Source organism: Tympanuchus pallidicinctus, unplaced genomic scaffold (genome assembly GCF_026119805.1).
Source record: "Tympanuchus pallidicinctus isolate F22 unplaced genomic scaffold, pur_lepc_1.0 scaffold13, whole genome shotgun sequence".
Classification (NCBI taxonomy): Eukaryota; Metazoa; Chordata; class Aves; order Galliformes; family Phasianidae; genus Tympanuchus; species Tympanuchus pallidicinctus.
This window is the reverse complement of record NW_026294648.1, coordinates 1,268,673-1,286,561: the sequence shown is the minus strand read 5'-3', so window position 1 is coordinate 1,286,561 and position 17,889 is coordinate 1,268,673. Positions and strand designations below refer to the sequence as shown.

The 17,889-nt window shown below is 42.1% G+C and overlaps 2 protein-coding genes and 1 long non-coding RNA gene across 4 annotated transcripts; 1 reads left to right on the top strand and 2 right to left on the bottom strand.

Annotated features, from left to right (window-relative positions):
* Positions 1-1,092: 1,092 nt before the first annotated feature.
* Positions 1,093-2,265, bottom strand: LOC128075987 (uncharacterized). Its single transcript, XR_008204184.1, has 2 exons — positions 2,073-2,265; positions 1,093-1,779 (listed from the first exon to the last, which is right to left on the bottom strand). It is a non-coding gene; the product is annotated as an uncharacterized LOC128075987 (long non-coding RNA).
* A 147-nt stretch (positions 2,266-2,412) lies between these two features.
* Positions 2,413-4,852, top strand: LOC128075986 (protein EOLA1-like). Its single transcript, XM_052673216.1, has 2 exons — positions 2,413-2,799; positions 4,400-4,852. Exons 1-2 carry the CDS (start codon positions 2,535-2,537, stop codon positions 4,615-4,617), a joined length of 483 nt encoding a protein of 160 aa, XP_052529176.1. The 5' UTR covers positions 2,413-2,534; the 3' UTR covers positions 4,618-4,852.
* A 1,958-nt stretch (positions 4,853-6,810) lies between these two features.
* TMEM185A (transmembrane protein 185A) lies at positions 6,811-16,612 on the bottom strand. 2 transcript variants are annotated; one of them, XM_052673239.1, is made up of 7 exons: positions 16,453-16,612; positions 14,743-14,919; positions 13,096-13,303; positions 10,226-10,309; positions 9,144-9,320; positions 8,696-8,819; positions 6,811-7,738 (listed from the first exon to the last, which is right to left on the bottom strand). In XM_052673239.1, exons 1-7 carry the CDS (start codon positions 16,488-16,490, stop codon positions 7,494-7,496), a joined length of 1,053 nt encoding a protein of 350 aa, XP_052529199.1. In that variant the 5' UTR covers positions 16,491-16,612; the 3' UTR covers positions 6,811-7,493. The 2 variants fall into 2 exon arrangements, with proteins under 2 accessions (XP_052529199.1, XP_052529197.1); XM_052673237.1 differs by lacking the exon at positions 16,453-16,612 and adding an exon at positions 15,834-16,339.
* Between the last annotated feature and the right edge of the window lie 1,277 nt (positions 16,613-17,889).

Sequence of the window (17,889 nt, the reverse complement as noted above, 5' to 3'; positions counted from 1 at the left end):
TAAGGGAAAAAAGAGATAATGCAGAAGGTTGATAGAACGCCTTCAGATGGAATCACTGTCAAAAACTACTGAATCACATTTCACATTGATGTCCTAAAAGATGGGAAATAGCAACGAGCATCCATATGTCAGTATGCCCTGTATCTTTTTGTGAATGATGATTTTTGACAAGTGACCGCTCAGTACAAGTAATTGTAGTGCACAGTATGTAATGTGTTTCATGGTTTGTTAACACCTGAAATTTCATTTCTGTCTTCCAGTATCGTGGAACATACAGCGCAGTGCCTCTACCAGCTTCTGAAATAAACTGTAACTGATCACCAAGTATCTCGTCCTGATTTTGACCCAAGATATTCCAGCACATTCCACTTTGCACTGAATCGTGTAAAATCAGTTCTTGAACAAATCTGACAGGAAACACAGCAATGCTTGCTTATCTAGATGAGATCAAGCCTGAGTCCTTGTAAATGATGTACTAGGCAGTGCTTAACTCCATGGAAAGAGGTAATTCTGCAATGAGAATTATGCAGTCTTTATTGGACCATAAAGTTAAAGTGAGGAATACCCTAAGGAAAACAAATTTAGAGATACTGAAGTGAGATACACTTTCCTGAAAAGTAGACCAAACTTGTACAATTTTCTGTAGTTGGAACATTAATGTTATCATGTTAAACACTGTTCTGCAAATAGATAAATTGGTGTTAGAATCTGAAGGAGCCGAAGGTGTAAAAATCATGTGGATCTAAGATCTTCAAAATAAGCTGATCATCTGCCAAGATCAGAATGCCTGCTTGGCTGTCTTACATCCCACTAAATCCACTCAAGTCAGCTTTCCACTCACCACATAAGTGCTAATGCACACGCACAGAACGAGACCATGTCACGGCCTTATTTACATGCTGCTGTTAATTGCTTTTCAGTCTTCTAGTGAATGTCACAGTGTACCAGACAAGGTTTCTACAAACCATGACAGGCAGTTCTCTGACATAACATTTAATCACCCTTAGTAACAGCATGAGTCTTTTGCCATTCACATTTTACTTAAAATTGTTAAACTTGAGAGCTTAATTAACAGTGAGATTTTTGCTTCAATCAGGAAAAAAAAAAAATTTATTTGTGCAACCAAACGTCATACACATCTTGCTAAAATTTCTATGAGAGTAAAGCAAACCAAGCATAAAACACAGAAGAAAACTTCCCCTGAGCCCTCATATAAACGAATAATGCAGGGGAAAAATACTGAAATACAAGAAAAAGCACAAAAGCTTATTACATACTTGCAATGCTAATCAGATTCAACAGGTTCCTCAACTAATGCACATCTAGTAAGATGGAAATAGCTTAAAGCTAAGGGACATTTAAAATAATAACCCCGTAAAAACTACAACGACCTTAAATTCTCGTCATCCATTACTCTCCTGATATGACATTATATAAAGGGCTGAAATGATTCCATCTGGAACATCTGGAACACTTCATTAGCTGCAGGAAAGAAGGGGACAGGCTCTTCAGCATGGTCTGTTGTGACACAACAAGGGGAGATGGTTTTAAGCCTAAAGAGGGTAGATTTAGGTTGGATGTAAGGAAAAAGTCTTTTACAGTGTGGGTGGTGAGGGACTGGCACAGGTTGCCCAGGGAGGTGCTGGTGCCCCATTCCTGGAGGTGCACAAGGTCAGGTTGGACAGGCCCTGAGTACCTGATGGAGCTGTGGGTGTCCTTGTTCGCTGCAGGGGAGTTGGACCAGATGGGCTTTAAGGGTCCCTTCCAACTCTAAGGATTCTATGATGTGCCCAAGGAAAAAAAAAAAAAAAAAAAAAAGAAACTCAGACAACAGAAATATGATAAATGAGCTCTCAGCATTTAAATGCTATCAGCCATTAAATAATTCAGCATACAAAATAACCACCGAGGGGGCGCTGGGAGCTCTCAGCAGAAGCCCCTAAAGCGCCGCTCATCAACCCCCGCCGCCACTGCCCTGGGCGGCTGCAGAGCCGCGCGGTGACGGCGGAGCCCCGCTGCTACACAGCGCTGACAAACAACCGCACAGAACAAAAGCATCCTCTCGATCTTACCCTTCGCCGGTGAACTTCCTCTGCCTTTCTCAACTAAACGAGCGGCCCGTCTCTGATTCTACCGGATCATCCTTCTCTTCCTGCCTTTGAGATCCCGCTATTTTGAGACTTCTCGTGGTTTAGAACGCGTTTTCACACAGCGCTAAAAGCCACAGCAGCCAGGATTCGCCGTCGGCGAGCTCGGTCGCATTCCCGCGTGTGAGCGTTACTATTCCTCCCTGTAGCTCCCGCAGCTCTCCGCCCCGCTCAGCCATCCAGCAGGCGGCAGCGCCTCGGCTCGGCAGCGCCACGGCCGCCCGGCGCCGCTCCGCCCCGTCTCTCTCCTTCCGCCGGCAGCCCTGAGCGCGGTGCGGAACGGGAGCGGGGCCGGCCGCGCCGTGCTGGGCGGTAGGGCCGGGCAAGGGCCGGCGATAGCGGGGTGCTGCCGGCCGCGTTTGCGTACCCGAAACCCGGCGGTTGCAGATGAAAGCAGAGATGAAGGTCGGGTGCCTCTCCTTCCGCCAGCCCTACGCTGGGCTGGTTTTAAACCGGATCAAGACCATAGAGACTCGCTGGCGGCCGGTGCTCGCCAAGTACCGGAACCGCACCGTGGCTGTTCATATCGCCGTTAAGGACTGGGAGGATGAGTCGTGGAGGGCGATTCTTTTGGATAGGTTGGGAATGACGCTGCAGGAGGTGCAGGAGCTGCTGGAAAAAGGGGAGCAGTTCGGCAGAGGAGTTATCGCAGGTGGGCAGCTGTGGGCCGTGCATTTCCGAGCAAGCTTTTCATCTCGGCGTGTTTTCTTCGGACGGGTGCCTGCTTTGCACGGCCGGGCTCGTCACGGCATCGCCATCCAGCTGTGCTGGGCAATGCTGCTCCCCGAGCTGAGCAGCTCTGGGCAGGGTGGCAGTTCCACTTTTTTTATTACATCTTCGAGCATATGAAATCCTGCAGCGTTTTGCAGTGCAGTACAGTCAAGTGAACTTGTGATACGGCATTGCTTTTCATGTCATGTTAGATCAATTCTGTTTCAGTTCTACAGCTGCTCTATCGGTCTTATTACTTGGGCAGAGAATGATTTTATTTCTGTAGTACAAAGTTAGGATAGAGTGATGCTTCTTGAATTATTTTGTGCAGAATGTAGGAATGGAATGTTGTTTCTGCATTAGATATTAAAAAGGGAAATTGATCTGAAGAAGTAGAGCACAGTGTATTTGTATTTTGTAACTTAGAAATAGCTGTTGTGAAAAAGTAGAAATACCATCTATGTTAGAAATATAGTTGCTGAATTGTGACTAATTTTTGCTTGCAACACTGCAATAGTTTTTAAATGTTCCAAATAGCATAGGTATAGTGTTATGGACTAGAAAGCATATTGTAGGGCTATTCTGTTCGGAAAAGAGACCCTCAGCAAAAGAAAAACAGACTTAACAAACATCAGAGAAGCCAGGGCCTCTACACAAGGCTGGCTTGCCTTGCTCTGTGGGTAGGTTGGGATGCAACAGGCAGGCATTAAGATACTCCCCCCTGTCCTCCTTCCAAGCTTATCTCTATGCAAGGACGAGCAGATGTCCAGAAACAATGACCAAGTGTTGAATGAGCAAATGTGAGAACTTAACTAATTAGTGATATGTGCTTAGCTAGCAGAAATTGATGTTTAGCCAGTATCCGTATGTTTAGTTGAGTGTCAGGAAGATTGTGATCCTGAAGTACCCAGCCAACGAGGAACCAGGGGAGAAAGAGATCAGCGTAGAGTAATGGGGCATAAAAGATGTAAGGCTGCTTTCTGCAAGCTCTCCTGCTTGCAGGAGGCCCAACATTGCATCTTCTAATAAAATCTGCTTCATCAGAGATACCGTCCTGATACATTACTTGGATATTTCCAACAGGAAGAATAATGTGTATTACTGCTCTGAATATCACAAAGTGTGTGTCAAACATTCCTTCTAGGTATCAGTTCAGTTTTCACACCCTGTATCTCACATTCTCATTTGCATATTTTTAGCAATTCCTTCTATTGCTTGTTCCAGAAGACTGGTTCTATGGTGCTAAAAATTGTTAGGTACTAAGGAATGTGTGGATTGGTAACCTTCATGTAAACTGCATGCTAAACTGGGTAGTTGTAAAAGCTTCCTTGGTAATTTAGTATTTTTAATCTTTAAACAACATTGAAATTCCCTCTTGCAACAAGCTGTCTTCTGCAACGACCGACACTTGTTTAAGGTGTGCATATTTTGTACTGTCTTCTTTTGGCAGCATAAATCAGCAGCTTTGTATGTCCTCTGGGAGGTTTTACTTTTGGAAAACTTTTTTCTAGTTTCTCAAACTGTTTTGTTTTCTGATACAGGATTAATTGACATTGGAGAGACATCCTTGTATCCAGAAGATGTACCTCCTGAAAAGACTTTGGAGCTGGAAAACAAAGCTGTTCTCAGTAATCTAGAACAGAAATATCTGACTGTTGTTTCAAATCCAAGATGGCTTCTGGAACCAATCCCTGCAAAAGGGAGCAGAGGAGTGTGGCAGGTCGACATCCCTGATGAATTGATCCCTTCAGCATCATAGGAGTTGCCCCACACTGTGTTTTCTTCTGCCTAAGTGCAAACTTCTTGACAGATCGCCTTCTTAAATACCAGTGAATTGAACAGTATTCCTTCCAAAAGTAATTGCTTGAAGAATTGCTATTCTGAAGAGAGAGAATCAAGATGACATTTTTTATGATCATTACTGAAAATGAGTCACGTTTCACTAGATGTTTTATGTACATACAAGTGTAAATAAATCATAATTTTGTAATGCATGGTCAAGGTAATGTGTTCGATTTAAAGTCCAGTCTAATGCTGTGTGATGCATGTGTGTCTGGTTATATATACATAAATATATATATAAAGAACTAACAAACACTAGAGGTCAAGTGTTAGTCAGTCAGCTGCTAAATCTGAAGCAGTTTCTTCAAGTTTGGAATTACAAACCACCACTGGGAAACAATTGCTTAAAAGATTACATGAATCTCATACACTGATCTTGAACTCTTTTTCTCACATGGAACAGAGGCATTACCATAGTATTTTCATTTCTGAATGAAACTTTATTTCCTGATAGCAAGCCCACACATTCTCTTCAGTGAAAGCCAGTGACACTCACCCCTCTTAGTTTTGGTCTGAAGCTGTTCTCTTTTAGGAGCTAAGCAGGATTCCAGTTCAAAAAAAACCAAAAAACCCAAAAAAGGATAACAGAACTGGAGAACACTTTTCATTAAGACAGATTATTTGAACATTTGCATGTCTTGCCTTGGAGCTGCTGAGAACGGAGCAGCTCCCCATGCAGGCAGAACACCCCTGCTTCTCCCTGGGTGGCATTTATTCCACTATGGACACAGGGCAGATGCAGGGAATATGCTCTTCCTTTCTTGTACCAAAGCTTTACTTGCATTTTGGACAATCCTTATTAAGTTTGGGCTGCACTAGAAACATCAGTATAAAATGCAAAGGAGACAGTTGTCACCATTTCAAGATTGAAGAACTAAAAATTTTAATCTCATAATATATTAAAAAGAACTTTCAGGAGCATTCTCTCCCTTTCACAGGTTCAGAACAGCTTGTTTGAGCATAAATGTGCCACACAAGAGTGTTCTGAGAAATTAGCTCGCATGAAGAGGATCCGACATACGCCCCCCAGCTGCTGCTCCATCTAGAGAGCTTTTGAACATGCCAAAGCTTGGAAGTATTTTCTGCTGAATCCCCAGAGATGAAGGTCATGAGTGAAATGTTTCATGTTTCCAATTTCAGAACATCCCAGCAGCCCTCTCCTTACTTGCACTTCCTCTTCAAGCTGTTCTAGATACCACACACCACAGTGTCCTCATCTCACTGAAGAGTTTGAAATGGAGTGCTTCCAGAAAGGTTCCAGGGCTGCTTAAAAAAAAAAAAATAATAATGTATATTTTATTATTATTATTATTTTATTTTTTTATATATATAAATATGGAAAGCTACCAGCTCCCATAGAGCTCTCCCTAGTAGAATTAAGCACATTCTTTTTACCTGAGGTTGATGGAAAAGCCTCTTCAACTGGAGTTCCTGAGATTGTACCAGAAGCTTCTCTTCTGTCACATACTAGGACAGAAGTTGAGTCTGCCAAGTTAACTAGCTTGTTCAGAAGACCAGAAGACCTCCTGGTAAAGAAAGCTCTACTTTTTCCTCAGCTTAGCTGACTCCTTCAGCAGAAGGTAGTTACAGCACCAGCTGGGCTGCATCCTGCTAGCCAGGCCACTAGGAACAAATGGCACCAACTGAGAAGGGAGGAACAAGGTGGGCTGCAGCACTACAAATTAAGTTCTTTGCAGCTTTTCAGTTGAAGGCCTTTCATACACACAGAAGTGTCCATACACTCTTATATCACTGCCATACTAAGAGAGAGGAAATATGATCCACGATATTTAAATAAGCCGTGGGTTTGTGCAAACAGAAAGAGGAAGTACAAGGTACAGGCAGCTGATGGTAGGTGGTAGAACTTAATGGAATATAGGTTTCAAAGACTAATTTCTTGAAATCAGCTGGATGCTAAGTAAACCAGTAAAAACAGATCTCTCCTCAAATGAAAAAAACTATACCAACATGGACCAGTTCCTATTTTCAAGTTTAATCATCTGTACTAAAGATACCATACAAAAAAGTTGGTAATGAAGACTGAGTTAAGATATTTATATCAGCAAACCAACCTGAAAACTAATCTTTCTGGCATAGATTACGCACACAATGCAAGAGGCAACAGTTTATTAAACAGCCAAACTAATGACAGGGTGGCATACATAATGCTCAGGAGGAGTTAGAAAGTGAACCTGGAAAAGCAACTTCACTCCCAAGCCACTGCAAAAACTGAAATACGTACCAATCTACATAGCTAACTCAAAAGCATCAAGTAAGCTGCTATACATTCAATTTCCTCCCCAGAATCTTTCCAGTCCTTCCTCAGAAGCACAACACACCAGTGCTTTCAAAATTAAACTAATGATTGTGGCTGAGCAAAAAAGAGAAAAGAGGTACTATATCAAGACATCCACAACTACTCAGCACAGACATGGAAAATGAGCGTATATTTATAACCCGAAAGACACTTGGAATAGAACAGGCATTTCATACAGGCTTTTTAAAAAAATACTTTTAGATAATACTTATACTGTACAGGACGAGACTTTTAAACAATATATTACACTGCTAAAATGTTCATATAAATACTATACAGGCATGTGTGCCAAGTGAACCATTAGAGAGGTTCACAAAATCTCTGTGGAAAAACTCTCAATCTTCAAGATCTCCCATTTTTGTGATCCGCGCCACTGAATCAAGCAAAAGCTATTTTAAATTAATTGGGACGAGGCATGAGATGAACTGCATTTGTCTGTTGATTCCCAGTTCCAGTTTTAACAGGCTGTTGTCATCTTAATCTGGCATATCGATATTTAATTTGGGAGGTGGAATCACATATTTCCCAGGACTCTGTGTAATGACCACTCCAGTCTTTTTTCGAAACATCGGTGCAATTTTTGGTGGCTCAGGAACTGGGGTTTCTTCTGCTTCCTCGTTATCTTCGTGATGAAGATCATAGGAGATATTTCCATATTCACGTAGGAATGGGAAAATCTCAAGCAGGAACTGGCAGAAGTCTTTGCGAATTCCAAACCACCCTAAAAAAAACAACCAAACAAACCACCACCTTTCACATGACTGCAAACAGTTAGAAGTAAACTGAAGAAACCAAGACTGCTTCATCTGCCTTCTTAGGTTCTCCTGACTGTTTTCATTAGCAATCTAAAATTTACGTTAGTGCTGTTTCTCAGCATCACTGACAGCAGCCATAACATTACAGGTCAGGTGATACATACACAAGTGTGTGCACATGCACACATTACAGCTATACACTATAGCAAGAAGCCAGTACAATTCATGTTAAGGAGCACATTAGTAAATAAACAGAACAAGAAAGGCCTTGCATCACTCCAGCAATCAAAAACTGCCACCTGAGAAGACATTCATGCCAATTTTCACTGATATGCATAGGTTACAGTACCAGAGATGCTGCAATGACATAGATTTACTAATGTATGTCAGGCTACGTGCCCAGTATTCCCCAAATACTTCTGTCGTTAGCTAGAGAGTAGCATCTCATCCTCGGCATTTATTCTAGATTAAAACAACAGTACCTCTTCTGTTTATCATGTACTTTCTATCTAAACATTTGAAAGAGAGCATTTAATGAAGTGCCACTTGTGATTCAGTAGATGGCACTCTTCTGTCAATGAATACCAAGGTCAGCGTTGAGCAGTCTGCCCCAAGTCAAACCTTTCAGTGAACCAAGATAATTAAAGATTTGCCTATAAAACGCACACCCATCTTTTCACAGAGATTATACCTGATGACCAACTGCTCTACTTCATATATCATACAACCCTAACAAAAGATAAATAGGATGTTTGCCTTTCCAAACTAATTTGGCTGCAAATTATCAACAGCATGAAAATTCACCCAGAACAATTTTCTATGCAGCTTCTTTTCAACTCTGAAAAATCCTATTAAGTTAAATTGCCTTGCTGTGAAAAAACACCAAACTGCAACATCCGTAGCATCAATTAATAAATACTTACAGTGATTTCCTCCTTTTTGCCCAAATGTTGTTGCCATTAAAGTTATCAGTGAAAGCCACAGAGGAACAAATATGGGTATAAAAGAGAAAGAATTGTGCCCATCTAGTCTGTGTACTAGTAAAATCTAAACAGGAAAGAAAAATAATGTCAGTTTGTAATATCCATCTCCAAAGTTCTCTAAAACATGCAGTGACCTTGGACCTTTAGCTTCAGAGATTTAAGAAAAATGGCCTCTACAGAAATATGAATCAACAGATTCATTGTGAAACAGATTTTACATGCACACAAACAAAAACATGATTCTTGGTTTTCCTATTTACAGTTTATATTTATTCCCAAACAAACAGGGCATCTTAATTTCAAGTTTAGAGAGAGAGAGAGAGCGCACACAATATTCATTACTCACTGAACAAAGAAGAAACACAAAACTCCTTACACTTCATCCTACCTCAAAGGTGAGCAGAGGAACCACAATTGTCATCCAGCTGACAGCCATTGTGATGTGCGTCCTCCTCTGCTCAGCAATCACATCCATTGAACGCAAGAACAGAACAGACCAAACGATGTAATAGAGCACCACCAGGCAGAGAAAGGACATCAAGATCCACAACGGAACGCAGACAACCTGAAAGAAAAAAGAAGCTTACTGCTTTCTGCCTTTATTTATTTACATAAGGCACTAACAGTAAGTTACAATAAGGACCCACATATTAAGACTGAAAAAGAAGAATAAAATCGAGGGTAATCCTCCAACCCATTTCATCTCTAACAAAAAAGCTTCACAAAGTCATATGGACTGTTACGAGCCATATCAACTCTCTGGGACTCCTCAGTAAGCTCTGTGAACTCCATCAAGCCAAAACAATGAAAAATGAAGATAGGTCTGCTTGAATAAAACTTCTTGTGATTTTGAATGGGCTCAAACAGTATTGAAATTGACTTCAACGTTTTCTACATTGGACAACTTACTCAAGGAGGTATCTACAGGAGATCCTTCACCATGTTGCTTGGAAAATAACAATCGCAATCATGACAGGCTACTAGCCTTATGCAGTTTACAGAAATCCAGATACAGAACTTCTGTATTCTAAAACCATGTGCTTAAATCTACTGTTTCATATTTTGATAGTGACCACAGTAAACGGATTTAGACACATGGTAGCATAACAAAAGTTACTTATCACACAATATTTACCTACACATTTCTTAAGTCAACAATCATTTTCCTGGCTAGTTCACTGTTCCAACTGGGAACTTCTGTTGAGGTTTTTATTTTCTCCAGCAATTGGACAGGGACTGGTTACCGTTGATGGCATGCCTCTCTTCCCCTGAAGGAAGGAATGCTATGCTCTTATCCAAAGAACAGCCTGTCTCCTATGACTACTGAATGAAACGTCAGACTTTCAGCAAAGGACTGTTAAATAAGCAAAATACAGATCACAGATTCTGACCATACACATTAATTGTTCCCTGCAGCAAATACTTATATAAAATTTAGTATTTGAACAAGTTTAAGAAGAAAATACATACAAGCCACGGCCATCTGATGATCTCATCGAGTCTGAGGGCAATAAATATGAATTGCAGAATATTAACTGAACACAAGATCTCCAGCTAGAAAGAAAAGATACATTGGTTAACACTTAGCATTACAAGGTTAGTTGCAAGACAACTTGGGAATCTGTCAAAGGAAAAAGCCAAACTGTTCAGGCTGGAAAAACAAAAAAGAAATTAGGAAGTAACTTTAACTATTTTCTTTAGATAATAAATATTGATAGATCTTTTTTGAAGTCCTTAAATTCAAAGTTATGAAGTCTCAAAAAAAAAAAAAAAAAAAAAAGTATTTTAATTGCTGCACTAATACATTAAATCTATGTGATTTTCATCTTTAACTAAGAGCAATCCAGTTGAAACTCTGAGGAAAAAGAAATACACAGAATAAAAGACCACATGAGAAATTAATTATTGAATTTGCAAGATACCTAGTTTGTGAAGCAATATAGAAAAACAATAGTTTTCATGACAAATATTAAATGAAAGCTTGCATGCACCCCAATTGCTGCTATGCAGGTAGCTCAGAAAAAAACACCTCATAACTATTTCCATGGATACAAAGAGCACAATGACTGTATTTGATAAAGAAAAATTCTCAACTACAAAACACTGCTTTTCAACTTCACCACTATTAGCTACACATTTTTGCCAGAGATGAACAAGAGCCTGCATGGCATACTTGTCAAAATCTGCACCAGTGAAGGTGATCCACTGTTTCAGAGCTGCTATGATTACATCTTTGCGAGGAAAACATTGCCCATCAGCCCAAAGAGAAGTCAGTGCATACGAATTTGGTGCCTTCTGACTATCTGGTGGGTGTGTTAGGACAGTCCAGCCAAGATTGGTGATGCGCTCCACAATTTGCAGACAATTACGGGGCTTGGTGTTATCATGTTGCAAAACTAAGGTTGTGTTCTCTGGCCAGACTCTGCAAAGTCAAGCCTTCAGCTCAGTCAGCATCATGATGTGGTCAGAATTGATGGCCTGTCCAGGTTCCAGGAAATCCAGAAAGACAACATCTTTCCTATCACAAAAGACACTGCACACTGCTTTATCTGCTTAGGGGCTGCATCATGAACTTTCTCTCCCATGGGGAAATCATGTGTTGCTACTCCACAGACTGCTGTTTTGACTGTAGCTCACAGCAATGCCATCATGTCTTGTTACCAGTAATTATACAATCCAGGGAACTCACAATGATTCAATAGGTCCTAACAAATTTGCATAGGGTGTTCTTTCTATTCCTGTGTCAGCATTCATGGGACCATCCTGGCATAAACTGTGATTTTCCAACACTGTGACCATTGTTTCCCATGCACTGCAGTCAATATTCAACTCTGTATACAATCTCCTGGTCAGGATCCACTGATTCATGCAGATGAGCTGACTGAGATGCTCTTCACTTTGTGGTGTGATAGCTGTGCATGGCTGTCTGGAACATGACTTCAGTGACTTTCAGGTCACTGCTGCCACTGCTGAGATGCACCACTGCGCTCACATCCATTGTTTGGTCTCCATACATGTTCAGAAAGTGCCAGTGAATGTCAATGGGTGCCATTTTTTCCCACATGGAGGAATTCAATCCTGCCCCTCTACTTCATACACATTTCCATGTCAGATGGCATTTTCTAACACTGCTCTTCTGCTACCATCCATCACACAGCAATGAAGGGGAACAGAACACTGGTTGGTGCTGCGACAGTAGAGGTTGAACCTTCCCACATCTGTCTCTGATATTGTGGGCAAACATAACAAACACTGGACTCAGCAAGGTGCTACTCCTGACGTTTATGGGCCAATCCTAGGCGGGTAGGAATTTCAAAGATCAAACAGAAACATTAACTGAAAAAAACCTCAAGAATATCTGTAGTTAAGCTTAGAACATTTTCTATTTTACTTAACATGTGAATACATAAGCCACCTTTGAAATTAAGTATTTCTCAGAGGCAGACAACGTCCTCTACTTCTCAGTAACATACACGCACGCTGTGTTCTCTTGCATAAATGCCTTTGGAATTCATAACATTGGGAGGGAAAAACTACATTCTAACAGGTATCAAGCACTTCCATACTTCAGAATTCTGCACTGTTTAAGTAGGCGTTGCTTTAACAAAGCTAAAAAAAACTGGATTTAAAGTAATTTTCTAACATTAACCTTCTGAAAAGTATAAACAAGTAAAAAACACGCACACAAACAACTCACACTTCAGCATAAGACCAACCAACTAGAAGAATGCAAACAGGGAAAAGAATAAGTAATGAATATCACATACAAAAACAAGCTTTTTCTGAGCTCACAATGATGTTCGTATACGCTACTACAATTGCCATAACCATGGGAAGTTCTTGAAAAGTCTCTTTTGGGTTTAAGGAGCATTTCCTGAATCTAGTTAGGGAGGAAAGGAGCTAGAGGCAGAAAACATGGAATTATCATTTTATACCTGCTGCCTGCATTCCCAAATTAATCACACTGATTAAGAAGGTAAGAAACTTTCAACTCTGATTATCCAGGGCTCAGGAAGTCCAGGGGTACTGCTGCCTAACATGGAAGGTACTTTTCAGTAATTTCAGTTTCCAAGTTTCTATTATTTTATAGTCAGAGTTTGTGGCACGTTCTTATAGCATATAATAATAAACAGACAGGTTTAAGACGTACTGCTATTTGGTAGTTGAAAAGAGATAATAAATGGAAGAGATGATTCAAAGTATTATTCCCAATCCTAACTTTTCATTTTAGTAGGTCAGGACAAACAAAGTAAGGCAGCCACGTATGCTATGTTTTTGTAAGAGGAACTCTTAAGAAACTGTCTTGCACTGTCCTAGTTTTTATACATCACAACAATTACCTCCAGGGACCTGTCATGTCGGAATCCCCATACGCAGGCTGCAACTGACACAGGAGATACAAAGAACAACGGCATGAAGACCAGAAGCCAAAAATGAGTTCCTCTTTCGATTCTGTCACACACCAGGACTTCGAACATCAACAGCAGCAGGTGGATGCCCACTGCAATTAACATCGCTTTGAACTCCACACACGTTTCTCCTTCTGCTCTAAAAAGAGGTAAAGAAGGTATTCAGTTCACTTGCCAAAGAGAAAGCATGCTGCTCTGCGAACAGCCCAAAACATTTTGCTTACAGGGATTAGTTTTGAGATGGTAACTCCGTTGTTTAAATAAATGTCTTACTCCCAGTTACCGCTGTTAAAATACAGCGCTGATGAAGAAACAGGACTTCCTCCCCATAAAGCTGTACAATTAGGTTATTTCCATTCAGACAAAAGAGCAAATGGAATTTTCACAATTTGAAAACTCTCTAAGGATTCAATACCTATGCAGATAAAAAGCAGGATTTCTGTATTACAAACTAAACACTCAAGTTATTTCCTAGCAACGTGCGTGATAACCAAGTCTAAAATTACCTGCTTGGCTCCTGCCCCAGCTCTCATTGACTCTACACCTTTCCCCACAAAATGTCTTTAGTCCCCTAATTCTGCATATTCCAGCAGAATATTACATATTTTTTATTTTTTAAAAAGTCTCTATAATAACAGCACAGACAGAGAAACTGTGCTTTTTTCCTATACAAAGGCAAATCAGACAGTCTTGAACCACACAGTAGAATGCATCAGAACAAGATCTGTGCATAAGACTTTCCATTTTATATCCATCATAGAAAGAAAAGTGGTATGAATTCATAACATTTGATTTAAGGTAGTTTCCTTTCTTTAGCACGTTCAAGCTCACATCCCATTGAGATTGTCAGAAAAGTCAGCACATATGTGCATTTAAAAGACTTAAAGCTATTTTAGCTTCCACTGATAATTAAAATATCACAATTACGCTCCTTTGGCAAAGAACAAACAGGAATTCATAATAGTACCTCACTTTGGATATGTTACATGTCTGCGTATATTAGTGGTTATTACATGTCTGTGTACATTAGTTGTTACTACGTGGTTTTTTCTTATCAAAATGTAATTCTAGCCTAAAGAGAATTATCCACCTTCACTGCATGTTCAAGAATAACTAAATACTCATTCATCTGTACACTGAGGTTACATATCAAGGTGAAGAAAAATCCTCCATTCTTCAAAATGATCTGTATATTTAAGAAGCTGATTTAAGAAAAGAATCCAATTAAGTATAGCAGATCTCTAGTACTATAAAGACACATTTTTATATAGATCACATTAAAGAGAAGAATTCTCAACGTTCAAACAGAAAGATGAGTTCCCCCATGGCAGGTTTTAACTTCCCAAAGACAATATTCTCAAAACTTGTGAGAAGCTGTTGCAGCTCCGATGAAGACATCCATAGCCATCAAACACTGTCTGCACTCACTTTAAATGATTATCACAAGCTGCACATTAAAAACAAACCTTCCGGATGTTGTTATATCTCACAGTTTTTAAAAACCTATTTTGGGGTTTATTTCAGTAGCAAGATGGCCTACGTTCCCTCTGTTCTGCAAGTCAAACAGCCACAACTTACCGATACTGCGGGTTTCGGGCCCACACTCCCGTTCCCACTGAGGCGCCAACAATCACCATCAACTTCCACAGCCATATTGGTGCAAACACAGCCCAGTAACTCCACTGAATTTTGTCATCCAGACGTAGGGATAGCAACACAGAGAAAAGCAGCAGGCAGGCGTAAATGAGAAATTTGCTAGAAAACAAGCAAAAAGAAATTTAGGCAGGCAACGCAATTTGTTAAAGAAGAAGTAAATCGGTCGTAGCTAACACTGAACAGGACAATTCCTATCAGGAAACGTCTTTCAAAGTCCTTTGCAAGGAATCATATCAGGTCTGAAGAGTCAAAGATTCTACCACAAACATAACATGTAATCTTTCACATATAAAATCCCTGCTTCAAGGGAACACATCTAAAGCATTCCTTCATGACAAACATAACGAATGGACTTCTATAAATAGCTCCCTCCCACAAGGATCCAGTCCAGAGCTGTGCTATTACAGGCTTAGAAACATGCCAGCTGTATGTGTTGTGGGGAAATGCATTCTTTCATAGAAATCAAATAATATAAGTTAAAAATAGGGTGGACAAAGCTACAAAAACAATGTAATTTTGTTCTGAAGAATGATTAAAGACAAAAGATTGTTACATGCTGCGATGCAGCAGGCTCCACAGATTGCTTTTACGATCTGTTAATTGAAAGCAACGTTATACAAAAACAAAAAACAAACAAACAAACAAAAACGCCACAGGTTAAGCTTTTAACAAAGTTAGCGACTATCAAGTCAACCTTGTCACTGCAATGCTGAGGGTCTCCACGTGAGTTTAAAATAGTTACAATGACACACTGCATAAGCAAGTGAATCTAAGGAGTAAGTGTACATAGAATATCAGGGAAGGGGCACAGGAGCTGTCTGCAGCAGCAGGAATGACACGAACAACTGCGCAGGACACAACCTGCTCACACCGCAGGAAGGAAAAAAAAAGTCACCCACGCTCACGCTGCCATTCACCAGAGGATCTGCTCCATAAAGCGCATCATCGCGCTGCAGCAACGCGCCAGTAATTACGTGTATCCCAAAGCGCGGATAACACAGCACGGCACTCACTGAGGAGCAGAACAGCCCAGCAGGAGCACTGCCTTCATCCCAGCGCCGTAACTCGCACTGCCCGCTTTCACCCTCATCGCACAGCCATCGAGAACGCAACAAGTCAGGCTGCCTTGCTTCTATTCAGATCAAGGATCTCAGATGTCCCTTAAAGACAACGAGCAGCACTCGGCAACAACAAAACCCCATATAGTTCCGGAACGCATTTCCCTGCTTTTCCATTACTTTCGAGTGGGTGTCGAACATCGCCGCAACAACGCATTTCCTGAAACGTCCGTCGCTCTTCCTCTGGTGCACGGAGCTGACCGAGCACCGCCCTTCGGCACCGCTCCGCGAGCCCGGAACGCGGCCAGCCTGCCGCCCCGCGCACACCTTAAGGGCTTCCTCGTTTGCCAATCCTTCGTAACGTTAGCGTCACTGAGACCGAGCTCATCTTCCCAGCCTGCTCGGCAAGGCAGCGGAAGCCCCGCATTCAAAGGACCAAAACAAAGGAACGCCGCCCGCGATCCCCGTGCCCGGACGGCGCACCGCACGCAGCCGCGCACCGCACGCAGCCCCGCACCGCACGGACTCCCCCCGCCCTCCCGCGGCCACCAGTGCCGGAGCGGGCCGCCCTCACCTGGGGTTGAAGTCCTGGAACAGGCCCCGCAGATTCATGGCAGCACAACGCCGCTACACCAGCGCTCTACCAGCCGTGCATGGCGTACCGCTGCCGCTTGGCTCGGTTTGGCCTGACCCGGCCTCGCGCCGCTCCGCCCCGCCGGAACCGGGCGGGCAGCCGGCCCGGCGCACGCGCACCGCGTTCCCTCCACCGGGAAGAAGGCGGCCCGCTCCACGGCTTCGGGCGAGCTGCTGCGCATGCGCCGAGCGGAAGCGCTGTGCCGTAGGGCGGCCGGCCGGCCCTGTGTCCGGACCCTGACGTGCGAGTAGCGGTGGGGGGGGTCAGGGCTGTGTGGTGAAATTGCTGCCGTCTAGTGCGCTCGTGGGTTAAATTCATCTCTAGCGTAATCCCTGGGATGTGTGATCTCAAAGTGGGATTTCTTTCAAGGTGGGAAGCTGATCGTTTCACCCGGTATCACCCAGCCGGCTGCATTGTGGTTAACGGGCTTTGCAGTGACGAGGAGGAAGCAGGATTTTTGCCAGCATTCTTCCTAACTACACTGTTATCAGCAGCACCTCAGCTGTGGGCAGGATTTCAGGCGTTTTCTCTGGCTTATTGCTGTGGAAGCTGTACAGTGCATTTCCTCGTTGCTGTAGGTGTATGTCAGTGTGCACAGATGTGAAAAAGCAAATGCAACGTGGAAAGGGAAAGACTCCTCTCAAATGTTCTTTGCTATGAGAGTGGTGAGGTGCTGGAACAGCTGCGCAGAGGGGCTGTGGGTGCCCCGTCCATCCCTGGAGGTGTCCAAGGCCAGGTTGGATGGGGCCCTGGGCAGCCTGGGATGCTGTGAAATGTGGAGGTTGGTGGCCCTGTGTGTAGCAGGGGGTTGGAGCTTCGTGATCCTGAGGTCTCTTCCAACGCGGGCCATTCTGTGATTCTGTGAAAAGGTTGGCAGCTGCTTTCATTTCTGTTCTGGATGTAATCACATCTGCTGTTTAAATGTCCCTGAATCAGGTTGAAATTCACAATTGCACAGATAAGAGCTGCAAGAGTGATTAAATGCTGAGGAAATAACATGTCCTAATGAACTGAGTATTTCAGTGACACTGAGATTGCTTACGTTGTGTAAGTACTGAGAAAATTGTAGGTACTGAAGAACTTCAACAAGAATGAAGGCTGAGAACTTAAGCTAAATACATTCTGATTAAAAATGAGAGGTTTTTTTTCCCCTTCATCCATTCCATAAATGCACCTTATTAGCTACTGGAACAAATTGCTCTGAGAAACAGATTTTTCATTTTTAATGAAATTCAGGTGCTGTCTGGAAGGTACATACTAATTAAACTGAACTCAATGGGCTTAACAGTAACAAGGGTTATGAAATCAAACAGCAGGTCAGGACGATATTGGTGGTAGGTGGACTAGATGGTCGTAGAGGTCTTTTCCAACCTTGGT